This window comes from Nycticebus coucang, chromosome 21 (genome assembly GCF_027406575.1).
Source record: "Nycticebus coucang isolate mNycCou1 chromosome 21, mNycCou1.pri, whole genome shotgun sequence".
Taxonomy (NCBI): domain Eukaryota; kingdom Metazoa; phylum Chordata; class Mammalia; order Primates; family Lorisidae; genus Nycticebus; species Nycticebus coucang.
The window spans coordinates 44,502,394-44,527,108 of record NC_069800.1 but is presented as its reverse complement, the minus strand read 5'-3'; the positions used below and the strand labels follow the sequence as shown (position 1 = coordinate 44,527,108).

Genomic DNA, 24,715 nt, shown 5'->3' with positions numbered 1-24,715 from the left:
TAAATACAAGACAGAGCTGTTCTCCCCTGTGTGCCAGGAGATACACTATCTTAGTCTCAACTCTCATAGCCAGTAACAGCTTCACCAAAGAAATCCACTGCAATGCTTTCCTTAATTAATTAGACAATTTGGGTATGTGAGAGAAAACAGAAAAACATCTGGGGGAAAATATGAACCATGTCACAGTATGTTTTTCCCTAAATCACCCCAATTGACTTATAATCTCCCTGAATCCTAAAGCCGTAGACACTGCAACTCCACTGGGTATCATACTGCTCATCAGTTCTGTGAACTGCTTCACCAGTTTCAATCGCTTATTGCTGCTTTATCTGTATTATTTTTCCCCCTTTCCTTGATCCTTAGTAATATTTCCCTTCACTGCTGCCTGAAAAGTGGTGGGGACAGTGGCAGTGAGCAACGCACTTAAATCCTGGAGCTGAATGGTTATGGATAATGGTTGCCCGGCTGGAAGAATATCTTTTTTCTTGCTACTGAAATCTAACTTCTAACAGGCAGCCTTTTTAAGCTTGCAAAGTGTGAAACTTTATATTTAGCTGGGTTAAATGTGATTTTATCTGATCGCAGGAAAGCCAAAAGCAGTCAAAATACATTTAGCTCTGAAAACCCTCGGAAAAAATATTTATATTATGCACAGCTCTGGTATCTTTTAGTAAGAAGTACAAATTAGCATTCTGTCCTACTGCCTCTAGCCCCTTGGGTCTACCTTCAATTTTTTGGACCTGTGCTGAAGTCTAAAAACAAATTCTGCTTAGAGATTAAAGCACCATCAAGAACAACCCTGGCCTTAGAAATCAGGACCACCCTAGGCCTGATGCCTTCTGATAAGTCATTGGTTATTTCTGCTTATTAGCAAGCCTCCCAAACAATAGTCCAGCAGGGCCTACTGAGATAAAGTTCAAGGGCATGGTCAGACATCTTTTTCCACTTGACCAAGAAGATGGATATAAGAGAAGAAGAGCAAATAAAAAAGACAAATGAGAGGGTTTGAAGGAGGATTCTTTTTCTATCTGGTACAATCTGCCAATAAGCTTTCTCAAGAGTTAGAATGGAGTTTTTCTACCTATTCGGAGTTTCAGAAATTTCATATATAAAAAAACAAAAATAAAACCCTACACAACTGAATCTTGATCAAACAAGTTTTGAGGATACAAATGGTAATATGAACATAATGCAAAATTCAGGCCTGCTGCAGCCAATCTAGTAATTTTTTAGCTTCTACTTTTGCTCTTCCAATCCATTATCCACACAGCTGCCAGAATGGTCTATTCAAAATGTTTGGTGAGACTGTGTTACCACTTTCTTGCTTATAACCCTCTAGTTACTCTCCTTGACATTGGCAAATCCACACAAACTTCTTTCTTTCTTTCTTTATTATTATTATTATTATTTTTTTTTGTAGAGACAGAGTCTCACTTTACCGCCCTCGGTAAAGGACTCACAGCAACCTCCAGCTCTTGGGCTTCTGCGATTCTTCTGCCTCAGCCTCCCGAGCAGCTGGGACTACAGGCGCCCACCACAATGTCCGGCTATTTTTTGGTTGCAGTTCAGCCGGGGCTGGGTTTGAACCCGCCACCCTCGGTATATGGGGCCCGCGCCCTACTCACTGAGCCACAGGCACCACCCCACCCAAACTTCTTATCAAGGACTACAGAACCGAACATGGTCTGGCTGTGACTCTACTCTCTTCCCTACCCCAGCTGTACTTTAATAGGACTGGCCCTTTCTGTGTTCCTTGACCATGCCAAGCTCAGTCTTACCTTAGGTCTTCCACACAAGCGGGGACTTTGTCTGTCGTGCTCACAGCTATATACCTGGTTCCCAGAATCGCAAACATACCAAGCACTCTATTACATTTACTGAAAGAATGAACACAAGAATTTGCTTAGGAATGAACACAGATGAAGGCGAAAACATTAATGGAAATGGAAAGAAAAGGATATGATCCAAAAATTTACATAGTAAGTACCCTTACAGCAACATAAAACCTGCCAAGCTTAGCCTCACCTGAGTAGCACAAACACATTGCCAACCAAGTCCAAGCCAAATCAATACGAGACTTCAAAGTTTAACATTTAAGTAGGGTTAATTGAGGGCAAGAACACATACGGAGGGTTTTGCCCAGCTCTGTACGTCAAAGACACTTCTGTGAAATTCTACAGCAAATCATGGCTCCTAGCCACTCTGGACAGCTTCCTGGCCCAGTGACACATTCACCTCCTCTGGTTGTGACACCTCCATACACTCTTTAAGTCTCCCTTCCGAGGCCATTGTCAACACCTACAGCTCCACAGCCCTTCCTGATTATTCCCCATTAGATTAGTCTCCTTACAGCCATCCTCAACAGTCTGCCTTGTATTAGTATTACTTATTTCTTCCTTTTTTAAATCTAAACCTCTCTCCTCACATATTTTATTTAGGCCAACGCCTAAATGTGGCTGTGATGAGTTTCGGTCAAAATTATTTTCAAACCTCTTTTGAACTGAAAAAAAAAAAATGCTGAACTCAACTTCCACAAACATCTCACTATGTGGCAAATGATACACATGATTTTAACTTGACATTTAATAAATGCTTAATGTCTGCCAGGCATAGTATCTTTACAATGTTAAGGGCCAATATTTATTGTCTGTTTACTGTACCAGACCACTCAAGACTTATTAAATATCTCCATTTTTTCCTTACTCTGGTACTATGTGATAGGCACTATTGTTAACTCCACTTTAAAGAACAAACGGTATGGAGAGGTGGCTTTCCCAGGGACACACAGGAGGTAAGTGACAGAGTACCCACCTGACCACTCTCCTGGTGAGGGGTCAGTACTCAGAAAAGAAAAACTTATAAAGAGATGCCTACAACCCAATGTGACAAACACCAGGATGTGTAAGTGCTTAGAAAACACAATTCTGCTGAGGTGAAGCATCCCCAAAAAACTCAAATGAGAAGAGGTAAGGTTTAAGTTAGGCTCTAAAGGATGAGGCGTATCCCAGGTAGCCCCACAGAAACAGGCATGCCCCGCTGAAGACACGGCATGAGCATGGGCATGGGACTATCGAGCACACGGCAAGTTTGGGACTAATAAGTAGAAAAATGACTGCAGTCTAATCGCTATTCTCAAAGAGTCCACAGTTGTGGAGAAGCCAGACAGAGAACTGCTAACAAAGCAACCTACCCCATGTTTACTGCTCTTCAGAAAAGAGTTTATTTTCCAGACAACCAAATCAATTTGTTACAAAGCACAAATATTCACCTTTTGCATAAATAACAGTAGTGGATATAAACCAAATTTGAAACCCCTAAAGATCCCTGAGAATACCAGGGCAGCACTCTTTCCCCACAAATGTGCTACTCTATTGCTCAGGACTTTCAACTGGGAAAAAAAGACCAAAGCAATAACTGCAAACTGCACACCACAATAAATTCTGCCACATGCCCTCTGGACTCTGCTCACACAATTCCAGGGCTCTAATATTGGCCCCAAATTAAAACTACGAAGACAACTCAACCCTTGTCATATGGGAACACTTATCAACTTCTTCCCAAATGCTGCACAAGGGTTAAAAAAAAGGAAGACCACCCGCCAGTTCTGCTCTCTGATATTTACTAATAGCTTCTCACTGGTTACAGACAATGAAATAATATATTGGAATCCAAGAAGGTTTAATGTTTGTGATTCACACCAGCCCCATCAGGATAAAGCTATAAGAGTCAAAATCTTAAAATAATATAATAATAAAAACCTAAACAAAACAAACAGAAAACACTATATAGTATCCACCTAATGGCTCCCCAGACTGAGGATAAAATGTTTCTTTCCAAATAAACAATAAAATCTGCAAGACCCAGCTTTTGTTGGTGGGCTTGGCAACACAGAAAACACAAAGAGGGCTTTTGTGTGAATTGCTGTTTCTGAGTTCAGTTTATGTGCAACAGCCAAGCTGGCTGTTCCTCTCTCATCTTCTCTATTCACACAGGCAAAGGATAGTAATTAAAATCAGCACAGGGACCAGGCAGGAAGGCTCACACAGGGCCACCATAATTAACCTCTGGAAGGCAGACTGCACAGACGACACTGTGGGGACACAGTGCAGGAGCAAGTGCCACAGCCTTTCTTCAGATGCTCCTCAAAACAAAAGGATACCCCAACATCACCCTTTTCTTTCTGCACAATGGTTCAAAGGAAAAATAAAGGCCCTGAATTCTACAAAAGTGGCAGTGTGCTCCAGGAAGGAGCTTAAAAGAAAAATGGTCATAGAATTTTCACCATACTCAGTCACAAATGGCCCTGCTGGACTCCAGCCTCACTCTCTGTAAGAACCAGTTCATACACAGTGGGTTCACGACCCCTTCATTCACACCAAATGCCAGCAGGAACATGGCACATGGGAAATTTCTAGTATCAAAAACATTAAGGGAGAGCGAGGAGGTGGGTAGCGTAGCAGTGGGGTTTCAGAATCATTTGGAGCCATTCTGAGTCAGTAGGTCTTAGGTGGGGCCAGAAAGCAGCCCAGGTGCTTTTAATACAGGGGCTGCAGGATTTTTGCAGTTTATCTTTGATAAGCTTTGCAAACAGGATGAAAAACAGTACTTACTAACATTCTTACCAGAGAGAAAAGAGAAGACAATTAAAGGGAAAGAAAAACAGAGGCTGGAGGAGAGAGCTAAACTTAGTAGGTGAACAGAGTCCTACAGGTGCTATTGGAGTAAGAAGTCGGATTAGACCCACTTCTGCCACTGGCCAACTGTGATGCCTTTTCAGCTTTGTTGCTCTTTCTGACCAGTGGTGAGGGAATCTGGGGTGGTGGGCACAGAATCATGGTGAGAACTGGAACATGTGAGCCCTTACCTCAGCTGTCACAGGACTGACTGACCCAGTGGAAGGTTTCCCTTCTGCATCTAAGTTTCCTTACAAGGTGGTTAGGCTAGATGGGACCTGACCAATAGGCTTCACCTCACATCCCACCCCCTTTGGATTGGCTGCTGCCTAGAATAACAGCTGAGGAAGATTCTAAGGCTTTCCTAAGCTCACAAAAAAAGAATGCAGAAACCAAGTGGCCCTGTCTTCTACAGGCAAGGGAAGCAACTCTGGCCTAGATGTGCTAGTTTTTAACATCCTCTGATTCCTCTCTGATGGTCTACCTGTAAAATATCATAAGTAATAATAACAGCTGTCCTCACTGGCACTTGGGATCATAAAGCCCGGAAGAGAAAACCAGTGTGAAATGTCTTTGGGAAAAGGTCAGTAGCAACAAAATACACAGGGAAAGGAGAAAGGAACACGCACAGAAAGCCGAAGAACACACAGGTTCAAACCCCAGCTGTGTGACTAGGGGCAAGTTGTTTTACCTTTCTAAGCCTCAGCTTCAAAGCTATAAATGGGAATAACGGTAGCAAGAAAACAGACAGGGAAAAGAGAAGAGAATGAGAGCCATGCTGGTGGCTGGGTGCTGGGGTTCAGGCCTGTATCCGAGCACTTTGGGAGGCGAGAGGATCATCTGAGGCCAGGAGTTTGAAACCAGTCTGGGTAAAACTTTTACAAAAAGTAAAAAACAACAACAAACAAACAAAACCATGGGTGATGCCAATGCCCTACTCAAACCTGCAAAACCCCAGGAGAATGTGCAACTTACCAGAGCATCGATGAGTACCTCTGCTCCCTCTTCACTCTCATGGAGGGTGTCTATATCTGTCAGTTCCTGAAGCAAATCAACCACTGCTATGGACACATGTGAAAAATGTTAAGGGAGTCACGTACATGCTGAGATCCTACTGACATTTGGTTAAAATCTCCAGTTCCCTTCCGTTTCCTCATCATCAGTTGCTTTATCAGCATTTACTCTTCATAAACTCTGCTTTTATTGACATCTCTTCAACAAAGTTCATGGACCACACTGGTGTTCAAAAAACATTGTTAAATGATTCACTCAGTCTCTTTTCTTATGCTGCCTTCTTGGCAACTTATTCTATGGGTTCATAACATTTTTCACAGATTTCAAAACTTTAAATAAATCACTTGGGAGGTTGCTTTTCCAGAGAGACACGGGCCAACATCCTCAACCTTATCTCATAATTTAAATTCCTAGAATTCAGTACAATCTTAACTACCTTGTACAGTTCACCTTCAAAGGATTTCTGAGAGGAGGTAGCTGATGTTCATCAAGGGGTCTTCTGAAATGAGGGCATAACTGACATGGAACTGGGCTAGAACCCACCAACCTCCAACCCCTCCAGTGCCACACTGCTTTGAACATAAAAGGAAAGTAAATATTGAGAATTAAACACCAAGCAAAAGTAAGAAGAAGAGAGGGATGTAAGAAGGAAACATAAAATAAAAAAATTGTACACCACAGGCAATAACCAATATGTCACAAAGGAGGGAGACAGACAATGGGAACTGTAGACGTCCTAAAAAGAAGCAATGAAGTTGAGCTGGGAAATTAAGAATGACTTGCTAGAAGAATGGTCAGGAAACAGTGAAAAAGATGAGGACATCTTTTTTTTTTTTTTTTGCTAAAAAGCAAAAGTACAGGGATAAAAGGAGACTGGAATGTACAAAGACATTTGACGAGAGGAAAGAGGACTGCGGGGAGGGGTGGAATAGGGAGGAGAGAGAAAATTGTAACTATATGAAGAAAATAATATCGCAAAAATGAAAAGTTAACACCTCCCCCTCATCTGAGAAACTTGCATATTTAAAGTTCTTCATGTATGAGATGAAAAATCTTATAATCCATTCACACACTTATTTGAAATGCGTGGCAATGCATCATCATCCATCCATCCATCTATCCTCCATCTGCTGTAGAGTCAGGTGTCTATGGGACAAGCAGCTGAGTCAGGCATGCACTGACCAGCATTGTCATTACATCTTTTGCTCTGTACCATGCACGATTAAATATTTATTAACATTTAAATATTAGTATGTGGTGATTAAAAATTAACCAACAATCATAAAAGACAAGTGGGGTCTATCTGAAAAGGCAACAGATAAAGAGTCATGGCAAGCTTGAGGGTAATGGGGTCATGTCATCTTCATCTTTGCTTCACATCTTTAGTGAGGTAAATGGTGCCAAAATTATCAATGACCATGTAATCTAGTGCAAGCCCCTTTATTTCCATACAGTTTGATTTCCTAAACTGTAAAACTGGGGTAATGGTCTCTGACCCACTTCTATCACTGAATAGTTACAAGGAATAAATGAGGTCGGGTAAGGCCAAGAAAGTTAAAATACTCAGAAAACATGAAAGCACTATAATACAGATTCTTAGCCAAGTCTTCCCACAGAATGCCCAAAGCCCTCACTATTGCCTTCATTTCTCGAAAACCTCTAAAATTTAAGCTAACAATTGCATGGTCCCTCCTTTCTGGGTCACAGTGGGTTAGAAGTTCTAATTTTATACATATTTCAGATATGCCACAGAGATTCAGATTGATCACGTCCTTTTTCAGGCTGTAAGGTCTTCTGGGTTAGATATCACATTTTTTCTTTGATTAGTCTTATTCCATGCTATAAATGTGTCACAATAAACCTAGGAACTTATTTTTAAAAAGGAAAAAATCTTCAACAATGGTGATTTTATATAGGAACAGCATACATGTCTAACTTGTACCAAGAAAAGTTACTTCTTATAATGTTCCAGGGGTTATGTCCTTACCTACTTTCCTGCCTCAGTTGAAAAGGCAGACAAGAAATTAGCAACCTACCAGGTCAGGTAAACATCTCATCAATCCTACCACTAATTGATTTTACATAAATTCCCAACTTTCAAAAAAACAGCATTCAGAAACAGTAATGTTTCCATAATTATAATCATTAACTCCTGAGTAATGTAACATGACCCAGAAGAGAGAAGGTCATTTGAAGACCAAAGTGGGATAAGGACCAAAACCAGAGACAGATGAACTCTCAATCATCATGAGAAAATTCAGCATGGTCTGCCACCCCTCTAGCATTTCTTCACAGGCAGACTCTGGGCATGGGTGATAGGTTTTTCCACTGTAGTTACAATTTCATTTCACAAAGTAAAAGGCTCTCCTGTCCAACTATAATAGGAAAACAGAGAGCCTGTCTCTCTGTGAATTACTAAAACACAGTTTTTGATAGCCTATTTTGTCATGTCGAGTAGAAAAGCCACCCCACGCATTCCCTCTGTACCTGTCCACTACTGGGGCAATAAGTTAGTGTAATAGTAGGTGAAGTAGAAAAGACCAGCTGGACACGAAATGGTCCATAACACAATGACTTTTAGAAAAAGACTGGTGTTTACTTCTATTTTGGGGGCCTAGACATTTGTTTTTTATTTATTTATTTTTTTTTTGCTTTTAAAAATTTATTTTATTTTTTTTTAAATTTTTTTATTAAATCATAACTGTATACAATGATATGATTATGGGGCATCATACACTCACGTCATAAACCATTTGACACATTTTTATCACAGTGGTTAACATAGCCTTTCCGGCGTTATCTCAGTTACTGTGCCAAAACATTTACATTCTACATTTACCAAGTTTCGCAAATACCCCTGTAATATGCACCACAGGTGTGATCCCACCGATTCCCCTCCCTCTACCCACCCCCCCCCTTTCCCACTTCCCCCTGTTGTTAAGTTGTAGCTGGGTTATAGCTTTCATGTGAGAGTCCCAAATTAGTTTCATAGTAGGGCTGTGTACATTGGGTATTTTTTCTTCCATTCTTGGGATACTTTACTAAGAAGAATATGTTCCATCTCCATCCATGTAAACATGAAAGAGGTAAAGTCTCCATCTTTCTTTAAGGCTGCATAGTATTCCATGGTATACAAATACCACAATTTATTAATCCATTCGTGGATCGATGGGCACTTGGGCTTTTTCCATGACTTAGCTATTATGAATTGGGCTGCAATAAACATTCTGGTACAAATATCTTTGTTATGTTGTGATTTTTGGTCTTCTGGGTATATGCCCAGCAGAGGAATTACAGGATTGAATGGCAGATCTATTTTTAGATCTCTGAGTGTTCTCCATATATCTTTCCAAAAGGAATGTATTAATTTGCATTCCCACCAGCAGTGCAGAAGTGTTCCCTTTTCTCCGCTTCCACGCCAACATCTCTGGTCTTGAGATTTTGTGATATAGGCTAGTCTCATTAGAGTTAGATAATATCTCAAAGTAGTTTTGATTTGCATTTCTCTGATGATTAAAGATGATGAGCATTTTTTGATATGTCTGAAGGCCGTGCGCCTGTCTTCTTCAGAGAAGTTTCTCTTCAAATCCCTTGCCCAGCCTGCGATGGGATCCCTTGTTTTTTTCTTGCTGATGCGTTTGAGTTCTCTGTGGATTCTGGTTATTAAACCTTTGTCAGAGTTATACCCTGCAAATATCTTCTCCCATTCTGAGGGCTGTCTGCTTGCTCTGCTTACTGTGTTCTTAGCTGTACAGAAGCTTTTTAGTTTGATCAAGTCCCAGTAGTGTATTTTTGAAGCTGCTTCAATTGCCCGGGGGGTTCTCCTCATGAAATACTCACCCAGACCAATTTCTTCAAGGGTTTTCCCTGCATTCTCCTCTAGTATTTTTATAGTTTCATGTCTTAAGTTTAAATCTTTAATCCAATGAGAGTCTATCTTAGTTAATGGTGAAAGGTGTGGGTCCAATTTCAGTCTTCTGCAGGTTGCCAGCCAGTTCACCCAGCACCACTTGTTAAATAGGGAATCTTTTCCCCACTGAATGTTTTTAATTGGCTTGTCAAAAATCAAATAGCGGTAAGTAGCTGGATTCATCTCTTGGTTCTCTATTCTATTCCAGATATCTACTTCTCTGTTTTTGTGCCAATACCATGCTGTTTTGATCACTATCGATTTGTAGTAAAGTCTGAGGTCTGGTAGTGTGATTCCTCCTGTTTTGTTTTTATTTCTGAGTAATGTCTTGGCTATTCAAGGTTTTTTCTGATTCCATATAAAACGAAGTAATGTTTTTTCAAGATCTTTAAAATATGACAGTGAAGCTTTAATAGGGAGTGCGTTGAAATTATATATTGCTTTGGGTAGTATGGACATTTTGATAATGTTGATTCTTCCTAGCCATGAGCATGGTATGTTTTTCCATTTGTTAACATTTTCAGCTATTTCTTTTCTTAGAGTTTCATAGTTCTCTTTATAGAGATCTTTCACGTCTTTTGTTAGGTAAATTCCCAAATATTTCATCTTCTTTGGCACTACTGTGAATGGGATAGAGTCCTTAACTGCTTTTTCAATTTGACTGTTGTTGGTGTATATAAAGGCTACCGATTTATGAATGTTGATTTTGTAACCTGAGACGCTGCTGTATTCCTTGATCACTTCTAGGAGTTTTGTAGTAGAGTCCCTAGTGTTTTCCAGATACACAATCATATCATCTGCGAAGAGCGAGAGTTTGATCTCTTCTGACCCTATATGGATACCCTTGATCGCCTTTTCTTCCCTAATTGCGGTGGCTAAAACTTCCATTACAATGTTGAAAAGCAATGGAGACAATGGGCAGCCTTGTCTGGTTCCTGATCTGAGTGGAAATGATTCCAATTTAACTCCATTCAATATGATATTGGCTGTGGGTTTGCTGTAGATAGCCTCTATCAGTTTAAGAAAAGTCCCTTCTAGACCAATTTTCTTGACATTTGTTTTTTAGCCTGATCCCACTTAGAATCTTGTATAACCACTCTGAGTCTTGGTAAAGAAACTGAGCATTAATCTAATTAATCTCCAATGACATGTGTCCACAAGGAAAAAAGTTAAAAAAAAAGAACAGAAAACCCAACAGAGAAAACGGAATAAGGTGCACTAAGCAGATGGGTTTTTTAAAAATTCATTTCAAAAAGATTTCCTTAAGACAAGTGAAACAGTATAGATTGAAAGGAATTAACTGATTTAATGCAACAAATGTGGGCTTTTAAAATAACTCAACTCCTAGACTAGGACAGTGATTAGATATAGCTCAATTAATGCAGATGAATTTCAAAACACAGAAAAACGATCTTTTTCTCCTTTTAAAACAGTTGTCGTAAAGCTACCTAGAATGAACCTGGACGCTTAATTTTATCCCAATCCTAGATACAACTAATATGAAGGAAAAAATGCACTCATTCAACATTTATTAAGTACTTACTAAATGCCAGTGGGCACTATTATACCACAGGGGAAACGTCCAGTGTAGGCTACAACCACTCCAACCTTCCAAGGACATGAACTTCACCTATAACCTATAAACCAAGAACAACAGCTACATTAAGAGGTCCTCTGCTACACTGCCATTCTGGCACTGCTAATCTGCCTATTCTCCAGAGAATATTTAACTGGCTCCCCCAAATGGGTGGCTTATCAATACATTTATCAAGAAAGATGACAGATGAGACAGTAAATTCTTTTAAATGCAATTTTGATTGTGGAAGTGTCAAGATGAGAATAGCCCCTAGCAAAACAATAGCTCAAGATAACCCAAGTCTTTTTAGATAGTGCTTGCAGAGAAGCAATGGAGCAATAACCAACTCCCTCCCAGTCCAATTAGAAGAGAGCCCCTGAGAAGGCTCAAACCCTCCCCAGCTCTGTTCTTGCTCATTAACACTGGGGCTATCACACAAGCACCCTTGACTATTGTACACACCCTCTGGTACAAGACAGTATTTCTCAGTCAGTTTGTTCCACTTTATCATTCTCAGACCCAAACTGCTCAAGACCAACATTGATCTCTGTTGATCTATAAAAAATAACCCTGTCATTATTTTCCAAAATCCTATAGTAATTCTTCACAAAATCCAAATGGACAACTCTACAAGTCCTCCTGACTTTCTAGAATTTAAGGATAGCAAACAATAATTTGGATAAAACCACTACTGACAACTACCTAAAATTATTATGCACACACACAGCTCTCCCATCAGCACCAATGATGCACTCTGTAACTTAAAAATTTTTCCCTTCTTGCCTACATGGGTCATAACAAAGTTCTGAGATTCACAAAAATCAAGAAATATAAAATCCACGCAAACAGAAACAAATGATGCTCTCCCAGCAACACTGATAAGCCAAGCAAGTTGAAACGTGCATGGGTGAATCAGAAAGGACGCTGGCAAGTTTCTTGGAAGTAAGACAATGGACCATATCAGCCTGTCTCAAAACTTTCATAATGGCCCATGTATCAGTATGCAACCCACTGTACTGCTGCCTTAACATCACCATGAGACTTCATTTTCCTGAATCACAAGGGGGTGGAGAGAAATATTTTGAATAAACTGGATTGAGATTACTAGATATTTTTAATTAAAGAATAGGGCACTTAAGCTGGGAAGACGTAGTCATGATAGTTTTTTTAAAATAAAGCCATGAACCTGATATCCTGAGTTTATAATTACTACATGAGTAGCCAGAAGACCACATCAGCTTCTATCCAGCATATGAGGAATGGCAATTTCCACAGCAACGAGAGAGAACATGAAAATGACCCTGAAATGCACTCTAATCTCCACATCTCGAAAGCTTCCCACCTGCAATCCTTAATTCCCTGAGCACGCCCCAGCCAGATGTGGCCCACACCTCCTCAGAGCTCCAGTGGCATCTCCTGAGCACGCTGCTCCAAGGGCACTTCTCACACACACCATGGAGAATAATTTGAGTGTTTTTGCTCTTGGCTGAAGTCATTATTTCTTCTTTCCCTAACAGAATCCAACCCGCTTCATCAAGTGATCTACCAAAAATACTTCAGAAAGGGGTCCACTGACTTGATACTCAAATTGAGAACATGAAAATGACATACAAAACAGGATATTTATGAATTTGGTGCCGTGATTTTTTTTTTGTAAGAGAAAGGGTGATCAGCTACTATGAGGCTTTATCTTCCTCTTGTTTTAATCCTCCTTGTTCCTCTAGGCAAATTGAGTAAATTTGGCTTAAATCAGGCCCAAAATTGTTTTTTTTAAAGCAATTACCTTACAAAACATATCTTTAAATGGTTTTCTTTTTCTGTAGAAACACTCCAAAAGGTTCACACAAAGGGGCTCTAAACATGTTGAAGTGATTTATTTCGAATGAAAAATTGTTTTAAAAAGCATTACTTTGAAAAGGCAGCAGCTGTGGATCCCACCTTCTGCTCCCTCCTAATGCATTTAGAGCATCCCTTCAATACTGTGGGAGGTGTCCTCTCCTCTTCCCTCCCCCACAGCCCAGAGGTGCTCTTCACAGATCAGAACCCAGGCTGGGCTCCAGCCTCTCAGGGGGCAGACGAGGCGCAGAAGCGCTGACAAGCCCTCACCAGTGGCAGCGATGCAGAGCGCCAGAATACACTCCGAAGCAGCTCCTCACGGTTGGAAGGATGAGGCACAAGCTGTTTTCTCACATCCTCTGCCTCTTAAGGTTACAACAAACCAGCCTCTGATCCAATTAAAATCCCGATAGTTTATGTTTTCTCAGAGAAGGACAAAGCAAAGATGACCTGTGCTTGCGGGGAACATAACCAGCCGTGTATGGTCTTGGTTGATAAATGAAGAGTTAAAAAAGATTAAAATTTTATGTCATGACTGCCATGAAATTGTTTATTCATGGTAAGGTGTTTTGGGCAGTTACAGCTGTACAACAGTAAATTGTTAACAACCGTTTCCTGAAGAAAAAAAATTTCCATTATAGATCACAGATAAGACAAGAAGCAGAGCGCAACGTTGCGGGGAGATGGACGTTCCAACCACCAGAGTACGTGTCATATGCAAGTCAAGAGGGCCTACCCTTTCCTGAAATCACTTTCAAGAAAAATTGTACTTTGAGGAGGATGACATTTACCCTAATTGCTTCATCTAATTAAAATTAAGGTAATTTAAAAAATTTCAAATGCACTTTAAATTTGATGTAGAGTATAATTAAAAATCAGATTTTTAAAAATATCATTAGGGCAGTTGGGTGAAGGTTCCCCTCCTACGAGAGAGGAGAAAAAACAGTTTAGCTCTTAGAAAACAGGAGGAAAATGGCAGTCTGTCAAAGTTATTATAGGGGAACGTGTTTTTTTCCTTTTTAAAGACCAGAACTTAACAACTTGGAACATCTGTGCCCTTGCCTTTCCCAAGTATGCCGATGTCGAACAGCCCTTCTCATGTCAGTCTTCTCCCCAGCAGGAACCAGGCTGGCGATTCAGCAAAATGTCAGTATCTTTGGAAAGCTGCTACTATTATTTTGCGTTAGCAGGAATAGGGAAAAGAATGAGAGTTGTGTTTCTGGAAACAAAATAGGCAACTTCTGTAGTAAATCTCATAGGGAAAACTCAAGGTGCACTAGAAGGAAGGAACATTGGACTGAAAATGAGAGAGACCTGAAGTGCCAGCCTCAACCTCAACAGTTAGCTGTCCAACATTGGGACCTCAGACTTGTCATTAATCTATAAACAAATAAGGCACTGGGTTATGTCATCCCTAAGGTCTGATCAAATTCTGAAATCTCCCCTTCTGTAGGTGAACTGAAATGTGCAGTCACAACAGAATTTGTAGTCATTAGATCTGCAAAAACCATTAATTACTTTGAATAGGGGTTGGCACATGGCAGATATCTGCTAAAGACTGAATGTTCGCAATACCCCCCAAATTCACAAGTTGGAACTTAATCCCCAATGTGATAGTTCTTGGAAATGGGCCTTTGGGAGGTGACCAAGTCAGGAGAGCTCTGCCATGAATGGACGAACGGCCTTATAAAAGAAACCCAGGGAGCTCCCTCCACTCCTGGCACGGGAGGACACAGTGAGAAAATGACTGTCTATGAATCAGAAAGCAGGCCCTCACTAGAGACTGAAACTGCTGGCACTGTAATCTCAGACGTCCCTGCCTCCAGAACTGTAAGAAATAAATTTCTGTGGTTTATCAGCCATGCACTTTATTCTGTTATAGCATCCCAAGCAAACCAAGACAATCCCCAGCATGTGCTTACTGACTGATTCTGCTTGAGCATCCAGTACAGCTTATGGTTCCTCAGGGCCTAGCACAGTGCTGGGTACAGAATAAGCACTCAAAGCATGTCTACTGGGCGAATATGAGACCATATACTGAGTTCATCCAGAAACAAGCTAACCGAATAGGGTTCTTATACAACCCAGAACCCCACACCAAGCACGGCAAACACAGTCATCAATCTGGGACTGGCAGATCAATTCTTAATGCTAACATTATATGAAGCATCAGAAATGTCTTAAGATTGCCTTTCAAGAAGCCTGCATAAAAATTATTCACTGATTTATTTCTGTGAGAATTATCAGGTAGAAAGAACCTAGTCAGACATGCTCTCAGGAGAGAGATTATCAGAAAGAAGAAAATAACATGAAGCAGTGGCAGATTCCCCACGAATATCACTTGCGCAGACTAACTACATTTGTCTCTTACCTTTGGAAATCTGGATTCAAACAGAATAACTATTGGAAGAGAATTTGGTTTAATGAACATAACACTGTCCACAGCCACATCAAAAACCTTTTGCAATAAAGCTATTGCACAACTGATAGTAAAGACAAAGTATAAAATGGTTTTGGGAGTCATGATTCAGATTCCATTACAAGTAACATTTACTAAGTGCCTACTATATATCAGGGACTGTGCCTGGTTTAATGAACATAACACTGTCTACAGGAACATCAAAAACATTTTCTGTAATAAAGCTATTGCACATGTGATAGTAAAGACAAAGTATAAAATGGTTTTGGAAGTCATGATTCAAATTCAGTTACAAGTAACATTTACTAAGTGCCTACTATATATCATAGCACTTATATGACACATTTGATCCTTTCAGTAACACTGAAAGGCAAAAGTTACCAACTCTACTTTTGGAGGTAAGAATAACAAGTCACGGAGGGGTACTGCATTTCACATAAGAAATGAAGCTGGAATAATCATTCTTGTAGTTCCCCCCATGCACATGGTATCTGAAAATAAAAATCTCTCTTATTAAAAAAAAAGAAATGAAGCTGAGGGTCAAATTTAGATTAAGTCTAATGCTCTGTTAGTTCTAATGCTCACTCAATAAACATTAAGTACTATGTGTTACACACCGAACCATTTTTAGGAATTGGGAATATAGCAGTAGACAAAACAGAAAAATACCCTGTCCTGGACATCCCAATGTGCTTTCTACCATGGTACACTGCCTCCTCTAGTTTCAACTCCATTGAGCCATTTGTTAGCAGAAAGATGTCTAGGCCAAGAGATTCACATTTGCCTGGTCTTACCCCTAAATGGGGCCTCCAAACTCAGATCCTGAAAATTAATGCTGTTAGTGTATGAACAGATACATCACAATGAATTCTAGTACTAATAAGAATTAGGACAATTAAAGATTGCCCAAATAAGACAATTATAGATTACTCAATATTTGTTAAAAGATAAAAACCAGATTTTCAAATGCATAAAGAGCCTCCTGTGTTTCAAGATGGAAGATAATTGGATGGAAACAGAACACCAGACATAACAGCACACATCAACAGAGACAGACAGGAGAGAGCATAAACAGCATTTCTGCCTGTGTCAGCCTCCCACTGAGGACAGATCCACAAGGATATCTGTATTATCATGTCCAAGCAACCCGAGAAGTGACTGCACAGCATTCAGCTCCACCAGAAGGTGGTACAGGTCTGGCATGGTGGCCACCACATGCATTTCTTGAATGATGTCATTTAGGTCCAGCTCAGATTCCATGAACCTAGAAGGGGAAAACAAGACAGCATCACTGGAAAGAAAGGGGGCACTATCAGCACTGAGGAACAAACAGCAACATAACCCAGACAAAGAGACAATCTGTCAAGTGTCTACAACAGACCAACCAAGAAGTACACTCATCCAAACATCATACTGTCACACAATTTCCTTGGGAGATCGATTTCCTCATTACAAAAATCAATCTTGGATTCAGATCTCATTACAGGGTTCCTCTTACTCTTGCAGTCACGAGCTGGCTTTCAGAAGCTCCCAAAGCATCCTGCAGCATTGAATGATCTGCTCATCAGTCCTACGCATTAGCTACCATTACCCCTTGGTATGGCAATTCACTCTGCTGTCCTCAACATAGTTATTCTAGTAATCCAAAAAGGGCTTCTTTTACTTCCCACTTCAGATCAAGGGCCAAATATTCCCCTCACCCAAAGGAAAATAGTGAGCTTCTGCTGTTATCCAAAAATATCTTCCCCCTTCCTCAAATTCCCTCCAGTGAGCTGATTAAGAGGCAGGTCCCAAAGTAAAGTAGACCTAGTCTCTGACATCCCACAGTCACCACCATACCTTACACAGCATGATACTTCACTCACACTTCCACATCCGAACCTTTCAACAAACGCATGCCTAGGCACTGAGAACAGAACGGCTTTGTATTCACTTTGTGTGCTCTCCCCAGTGTCTGATATCTAAGAAATGCTCATTAAGCCCTGGATGAACAAGACAGGAGGGTTGTTCTGAGAAGGAAATGAACTAATCCATGTAAAACAATTGAACAGTATCAATACTGACTGAGAGTGATTGAGAGGAAACATTGTTTAAACAGACTCTGGAGCCAGATGGGTTTGAACCTGGCTTAGCCACCTATTTAGCCTCTCTATGCCTCAGTTTCTTAATCTGTAAATGGGGTCAATAATGTTACTTGTCTCATAGGACTACTGTAAAGAGTAAATGAATAAAAACATACAAAGCACTTAGAATAATGTCAAGCATATAAAAAGCCCTATATAAGAACTCATTCTCATTACTACTATTGCTATTGCTAGTATATCTATCTTTTATTCTAGAATGAAGCTTCATTTTTCTTTTTTTTTTTTTTTTGACTAGGGCTGGGTTTGAACCCGCCACCTCCAGTATATGGGGCCAGCGCCCTACTCCTTTGAGCGCCACCCTAGAATGAAGGTTCTTCAAGGTAGGAACTATAGATTTGTCTCTTTCTATCCATAGATGCCACTTAGTTGAATTGAGGGCACCAGGAAAAGGAGGATAAGCTGGACTCCTAAAGTCACATAAGACTTATCAACTTCCAGATGCTGAGGTATTGGGCAAATGCTGACTCTCCAGAAATCTGGATTCTGTAGGGAACAAAATGTAGAGAATACAATTCTTTAAAGCATGCCCGTATTTTAGACAATATTCCTTACTACTGCTTTTCCTCATACTATTTTTTTCTGATTACAAAATACTACTTGTTACAGAAAACTGAAAAAAAGTCTCAAAAAAGTAAACAAATTATCTATAACCCTATTAACCAGAAATAGCCATTACTCATTTTTCTCAACTCATAAACTTTCCCCTACCAAAAAACTTCTGCATTGAGTAAAATGAATATAGTATACAGTTCTAATTCAATTTTTGATGTTGTTGCTAATGTAAGCTAAAAATCTTCCCTTACATTAAATATTAGTCTACAACAAGAAAAGCCAATACCTGACAAACTGCTGTCAGTCATTCTCCTCCTCCTCCTCCTCCTCCTCCCAAGCAAAATCCCTCACTAACAACAGCTGCTCTTTCCTGCTGAGCCCAGACAAGGCTTCAGAAACCTCCCAACAGTTCAGAGATTACCAATCAATCACAGAGTGGGCGTGGCAGATTACGTTTACCTGCAATTCCTAAATCATAAATTTTAAATAGCTACATAGTCTCCCTTGTGCAGATGTGATTCATTTAATCAATCCCCCTAAGACATTCAGATGGTTTCCAATCTTTTCCCCTATAACAAATGGCAGCTAGGTGTATGCATTCATAATTACTGTGTTAGAATAAATTCCCAGGAAGAAAAGTGCCAAGTCAAAGAGCATGTATGACTTAACAGATTTTGATATATTCTCCAAAAAGGTAGCAATGGCATATGAAGTCCCTATTTCTCTCAATCCTCCTCACAAACAGTATTAATCTATGTAAAATCTCCTCTAATTCAACATGGAAAATAAGACATTTTTTATTTTGCATTTCTAATACTAAGACAGTTAAATAGTTTTAATGTTTACTATTTGTATTTCTTCTTTGCCCATTTTTATATCAAAGTATTCACCCTCTTTATTGATTTATAAATACATATTAAGGAAATTAATCTCTATCATGTATTACAAAAAATAAAGCAGAAAAAAGTGTTTACCCTTTAATTTATACTTCACACTTTTTGACATAAAGGGCTTTTTTGGGGGGGGGGCCAAAGGTTTTTTAAAGTTCTGATAGTCAAATCATAGCCTTTATGAACTCTATTGTACATGTACTATGTATCCTGAGCAAAGTCTTTTCTATGCTAAGAACAGATATATTTCATGGTGTGCTTTTATGTTTATATATTTTTAAATGTTTAATCCATCTGGAATTTATTTGAATGTGCACTTCAGTCTGTTTCTGGGCTTTCCCCTCTACTTCATTGATTTACCTCCAAACTACCAAGTCAGGGCCCCACTTCCACATCATTATAGCTTTATAATACATTCTATATTTGTTACTGCAAAATACTCCCTATTTTTCTTTTTTAGTGCTTCCTTGCTTATTTTCACCTGCTTATTATTCAAAATAAATTTAATGATTATTTTATCAAAATTTTTCCTTAATACCACTTTTTTAAGGCTCTATCTTTGTTGCTGACAAGTACATTACTTTTTTAGATTACTAGTTCCCCTTCACCTGAAATGTGGAAACATTTTACATTTAAAGAGTAGGAATAACTACCAAGTTATTTCTGGTGAATAACTTGGCAAAAGGTTTCTGCAATTTACCTGAAAGTACTGGCAAGGGACAAAATCATGCTGAGTACAAGGATAAGATGTGGAGATTTGGGTGATACTCAGTGAATCAATGTCAGTCTGGAGAGATGCTCAGATGGTATGCAGCAGGGCTCTGTCCTTAGGTCTGTTTAGATCAACTAATTTTTATTTTTTGATCAATAACTTGGATTAAGATATATAAAAGGTAAACTTAACAAATGTCATATAACACAAAATTTAAGCAGATGGTGTGACAGCAGCTGACAGAATCAATTCAAAAATTCCTGCCAAGGCAATAATGATGTGCCAAATCTAACCACAGGAACATGACCTGGGATCCACATAGAAAACTGCATTGAACCCAAAAGTCAAGTACAAATTTGTGGAGTGGGAAAGATCCAGTTTCATAAGAGCATATGTAGAAGGGACTTATGGTTTTAGTTAACTGTAACTGCAATCCAAATCCAAACCATGAGCTAGTTCTAACAAGACAGAGACTATTTCTTATTCACCTCTGGACACACAGTACCCTGCACACTCCTTGGTCCACCACAGACACTCAGCATATACCTGCAAATGAAAGCAGCCACAAATGCCACTGCAGCTTCAGGCTGCTTAAAAGAAGACAATACAGAGTCATCATGCTAATTAGATGGCCCTAAAACTTCCTAACATCTGTTACAGGAACCAGCCTTCAGGAGCAATACAGAAACTAACTCAAGGAAACAGCAGAGATTATAAGGAGTCTAAATATCATCTCAAATAAGAATTTGTTAAAATTCTGTCCATTCTGAATTGAAATCTTTAAAGTCAGAGCTGCTATGTGATGAAATAGGTTTCTTTGGAAAGTTAGATCCTTATCACTGGGGGTAGTTAATTAAAGGTGATATAAAAGGTGATATAAAAAAATCAAGAATTAGGGCAGCACCTGTGGCTCAAAGGAGTTGCGTGCCGGCCCCATATACCAGAGGTGAAGGGTTCAAACCCAGCCCTGGCCAAAAAAATGCAAAAAATAAAAACAAACAAACAAACAAAAAATCAAGAATTAGAATGGACTATACCTCTTAGTTCCTCCCAACTTTGAGATTCTTCTTCCATACATAGTTTTAACCCAATGTTTTTAAGTTTAAAAAGAGAAAATTAGGGTGGTGCCTGTGGCTCAAGGAGTAGGGTGCCGGTCCCATATGCCGGAGGTGCGGGTTCAAACCCAGCCCCGGCCAAAAAAAAAAAAAAAAGACAGAAAATTATAATATAAACAGAAAATCAAACTGTGAACAAGGAACTATCACAAAAATAAATGGGATACAGTGTTACATGAACAATAAGATACCGTGAGAAATGCCTCGACTTGGGAATGAGATTTGACCTAACTCATACCCCCAGCTGCACTATTTACTATTGGCTGTGTGACCATGAGAGGTGTGTCAACAAGTATTCATCAGGCACATATAGGTGCCAGTCACTGTGCTAGGTACTGAGGATATAAAAGATAAAAAGTAATTTCCGTTTCTGGCTTCCTGGAACTCTCAGGCTAGAACAAATATAAATAATCTACTGCATAATTAATTGTAAGCATGCCTGATACAGCCCAAGAGAAGTGTCACTGGAACACAGACCATAGGGCCCCAAACTGGTCAAGGAAGAGAGTATTAATTAACTTATCTCTCAACCTTAATTTCCTTATCTCTCTAGCTGAACTGTAGTGAGGATTAAAAGAGATAACAAAGTGCCTAATAATAGCTGGCACACAGTAGGTGCTCAATGAATCGAGGTACCCTCAAGTCTGATATAATGGAGATAACGGTCCTCTGTTTTTGCTGACAACATATAGCCCTCTCATTTATAGCACACACCGCTATTTGCAGAGGGCTGTCTTTAGGGATTAGGCATACCTTCAACAATAGATGACTCACAGCTGGGGGAAAGGATCGAGTTAGAGGTGACGGGAAAGCAATAGAGCAACATATTAAAACTGTAACCCGGGCTGAGATGGGGTCATCGATTCCATTTGATATGACAGAGAATATTTTCCTAGCCTGCCTGTGTACATCTGCCTCAGACCAGCAGGATATTGTCCTTCAACCACAAGAGTGAATATTAGCAAGTGATTCGGAAAGTTCAAAAATACCAGAAAAGCAACAGAAACTGATGAGTCCCTAAATACAACACAAAACCAACAATCACTGCTAGGAGAATATGATGCTCCCTCCACTCAACTAAATCAGCAGTCCTCCAGGTATGGTTCTAGAACCCCAGGACAGGGGTAGGGGTGGCTGGAGATCCCTTTGGGGGTCTGTAAGATGAAAACTATTTTATAATAATTCTAACACATTATTTGCCTTTTTCATTCTCATTCCCTCAGACATGTACAGGGAAGTTTTCCAGAATGCTACACAACATGTGAAGATATCACTGCCCGGAAGGCTAAAAGAATGCGTGCTTGTGTATTCTTGTATTTTCCAGAATTTTCTTTGAGGTATTTAATAATTTAAGAGTGCAAGAGGATCCTGAGACCCCAAAAGGTTGAGAATCACTAAACTAAATAATTCTGTCTCTGCAAAAATGTAGAGAAGAACTTTAAAGGACTTAGGGAAATAACACACTCCATTCAACGTGATGTTTGGGAGAAAGATCACACAGTGCAAAGTGGAGGCTGCATAAGGAGAATTGTCAATTGAATCTGAAATGCAGCCAAATGAAGAAAGGCATTTTCGGGTATGCGATCAAAATGACAACTGCATATATGGGAAAATAAATTTGAATGTTTCTGATCTCAACTGGAAAGTTTCATTCAAATATGCTCTAGCAATTTTCATCTTAATTGCACCTTGCTGGTGTAGAGAATTATGAAAGACACTGCAACAGTAAGAATCAAGACACTCAAGGTTAAAACACAATGTAGTTTCCTAACTGCTGCTGACACAAAAAAAGTTCTTTATGCTGGCGGCACCTGTGGCTCAGTGGGTAGGGCGCCGGCCCCATATACCGAGGGTGGCGGGTTCAAACCCGGCCCCGGCCAAACTGCAACAAAAAAATAGCCGGGCATTGTGGCGGGCGCCTGTAGTCCCAGCTACTCGGGAGGCTGAGGCAGGAGAATCGCCTAGGCCCAGGAGTTGGAGGTTGCAGTGAGCTGTGTGATGCCACGGCACTCTACCGAGGGGGATAAAGTGAAACTCTGTCTCTACAAAAAAAAAAAAAAAAAAAGTTCTTTATGCATAATTTCAATTTTCATATGTTCAGGTTTAAAAACTAAAATAGTATATAAATTTTGTCTGAGTGGAAAACACTCATGGTATTTTTTTACTAGAATAAAAAATTTTTAAGCGTGTTTATGAACTATGACAAGAAGGTACCAAGACACGGATGATGAACATAACCTGCAGAAACTCACTTCTCTCAATTGAAAGACGTGCACTTACCAAGTGGGCAAAGGCAATGCTGGTATTCCAAAGTAAACTGGCCGGGTGTGGTGGTTCACTCCTATAATCTTAGCACTCTGGGAGGCCGAGGCAGGTGGACTGCCTGAGCTCAGGAGTTTGAGACCAGCCTGAGTTAGACAAAGACTTCATCTCTAAAAAAACAGCTGGTGTTGTAGCAGGCTTCTGTAGTTCCAGCTACTTGGGAGGCTGAGGCAAGAAAATCACTTGAGCCCAAGAGTCTGAGGTTGCTGTGAGCAGTGACACTAGGTCACTCTACCGAGGGCAACAAAGTGAAACTGCCTCAAAAAAAAAAAAAAAACCCCAAGAAGTAAACTGGATTTCTTAAATTTCTAGTGGTAATCAACCTATAGCACAGCGTTCTCATGATGGATCTTTAGGTTTCACGACACAGGGATGTGGTAAGGATGGTGTGGACAATATTAGATCTCTCAAGTTTACTGTGCCCCTACGACGGCACTGGCAGGTTCCACGGTAGGTACTGCAGAGACAGACAAGACACAGGACCAGTCTAATGCAGGAGCAGCTGAGAAACAACAGCAAAAGAAATGGCAGAAATGTTGAAGACTGATCACGTCCACTGTGGGCAAGAGCATAGGAAAAGAGATACTGCTGGACGGAGAGTAAAAGGATGCTGGCGGGGAAATGGGCAGTAGCTATTTAAAGTTTTAAAATGTGCATACCCACCAATCTGGGAATTCAGCATTTAGGTACCTATCCCACAGAAATACACGTCCACAAAGACACATGTTCAAGGAGATTCACTGCAGCATTGTTCATAAAAGCCCGTATTTAAAATAACCAAATGTCCATCAATAGAAAAAATAATTAAATAAATCTTGGTATTTCCAAACCAAGAAATTCTATGCAACAATTGAAAAAATAAGAAGTAAATATGCATGTACTAACACAGCTTCCTACGTCAGATTTCCTGTTACATAACCAAAAAAATTAAATACAAAATAGGTACAGCACAATTTATGTAGAAAAAATGCATTTGCATATTTAACTGTTCACAGGACTACCTTTAGGTAGGGGAAATAGGAAGGGAGTCTATGGAAGGGAGGAGAACTTTCATTTTCTACTCTATGTATGTGCCATTGGTACCTTTCACAATGACAACCTATTCAAGTATGACCTACATAATTAAACACAAATACAGTGTGCAGTGTAATAAATGCTGATGTATGGTGGAAGTCACGACAAAACCTGTTGGGACTCTGGTGTCGGGCAAAGCTGAGCTCTGATCTAGCTACTCCTACTGTCAAAGACAGCAGTGGCCCTAGGGTCCAGTCACCAGGGCCTCCCCACTCCACCTCCTCATCCACAGGACAGGAAGAACACAGTGGACCACACTAGCCTCACAGGGCTGCCTACGCCTGGTGTCTCAACTGTTCCTGCATTAGACTGTTAGGAGGTGGACTGTGTCTTCTCTGTCTCTGTAGCGCCCACCATCGAACCTGCCAGTGCTGCAGGTGCACGGTAAACACGAGAGATCTCATCATTGTCCACGGCATCCTTACCACATCCCTATTTCTTGGAACCTAAAGATACATGAGACTCTGTACCCTCTGAC

General features: G+C 40.0%; 1 protein-coding gene across 4 annotated transcripts in view; it reads right to left on the bottom strand.

Annotated features, from left to right (window-relative positions):
* The window catches only part of CTNNBL1 (catenin beta like 1), a 199,666-nt gene that overhangs the window by 129,732 nt on the left and 45,219 nt on the right, over positions 1–24,715 (bottom strand). For all 4 annotated transcript variants that reach the window (XM_053573669.1, XM_053573671.1, XM_053573670.1 and 1 more), the window contains 2 exons: positions 16,553–16,692; positions 5,649–5,746 (listed from right to left, as the gene is read on the bottom strand). In XM_053573669.1, coding sequence (XP_053429644.1) covers positions 5,649–5,746; positions 16,553–16,692 — 238 coding nt within the window. The remainder of the gene's footprint in view (positions 1–5,648; positions 5,747–16,552; positions 16,693–24,715) is intronic.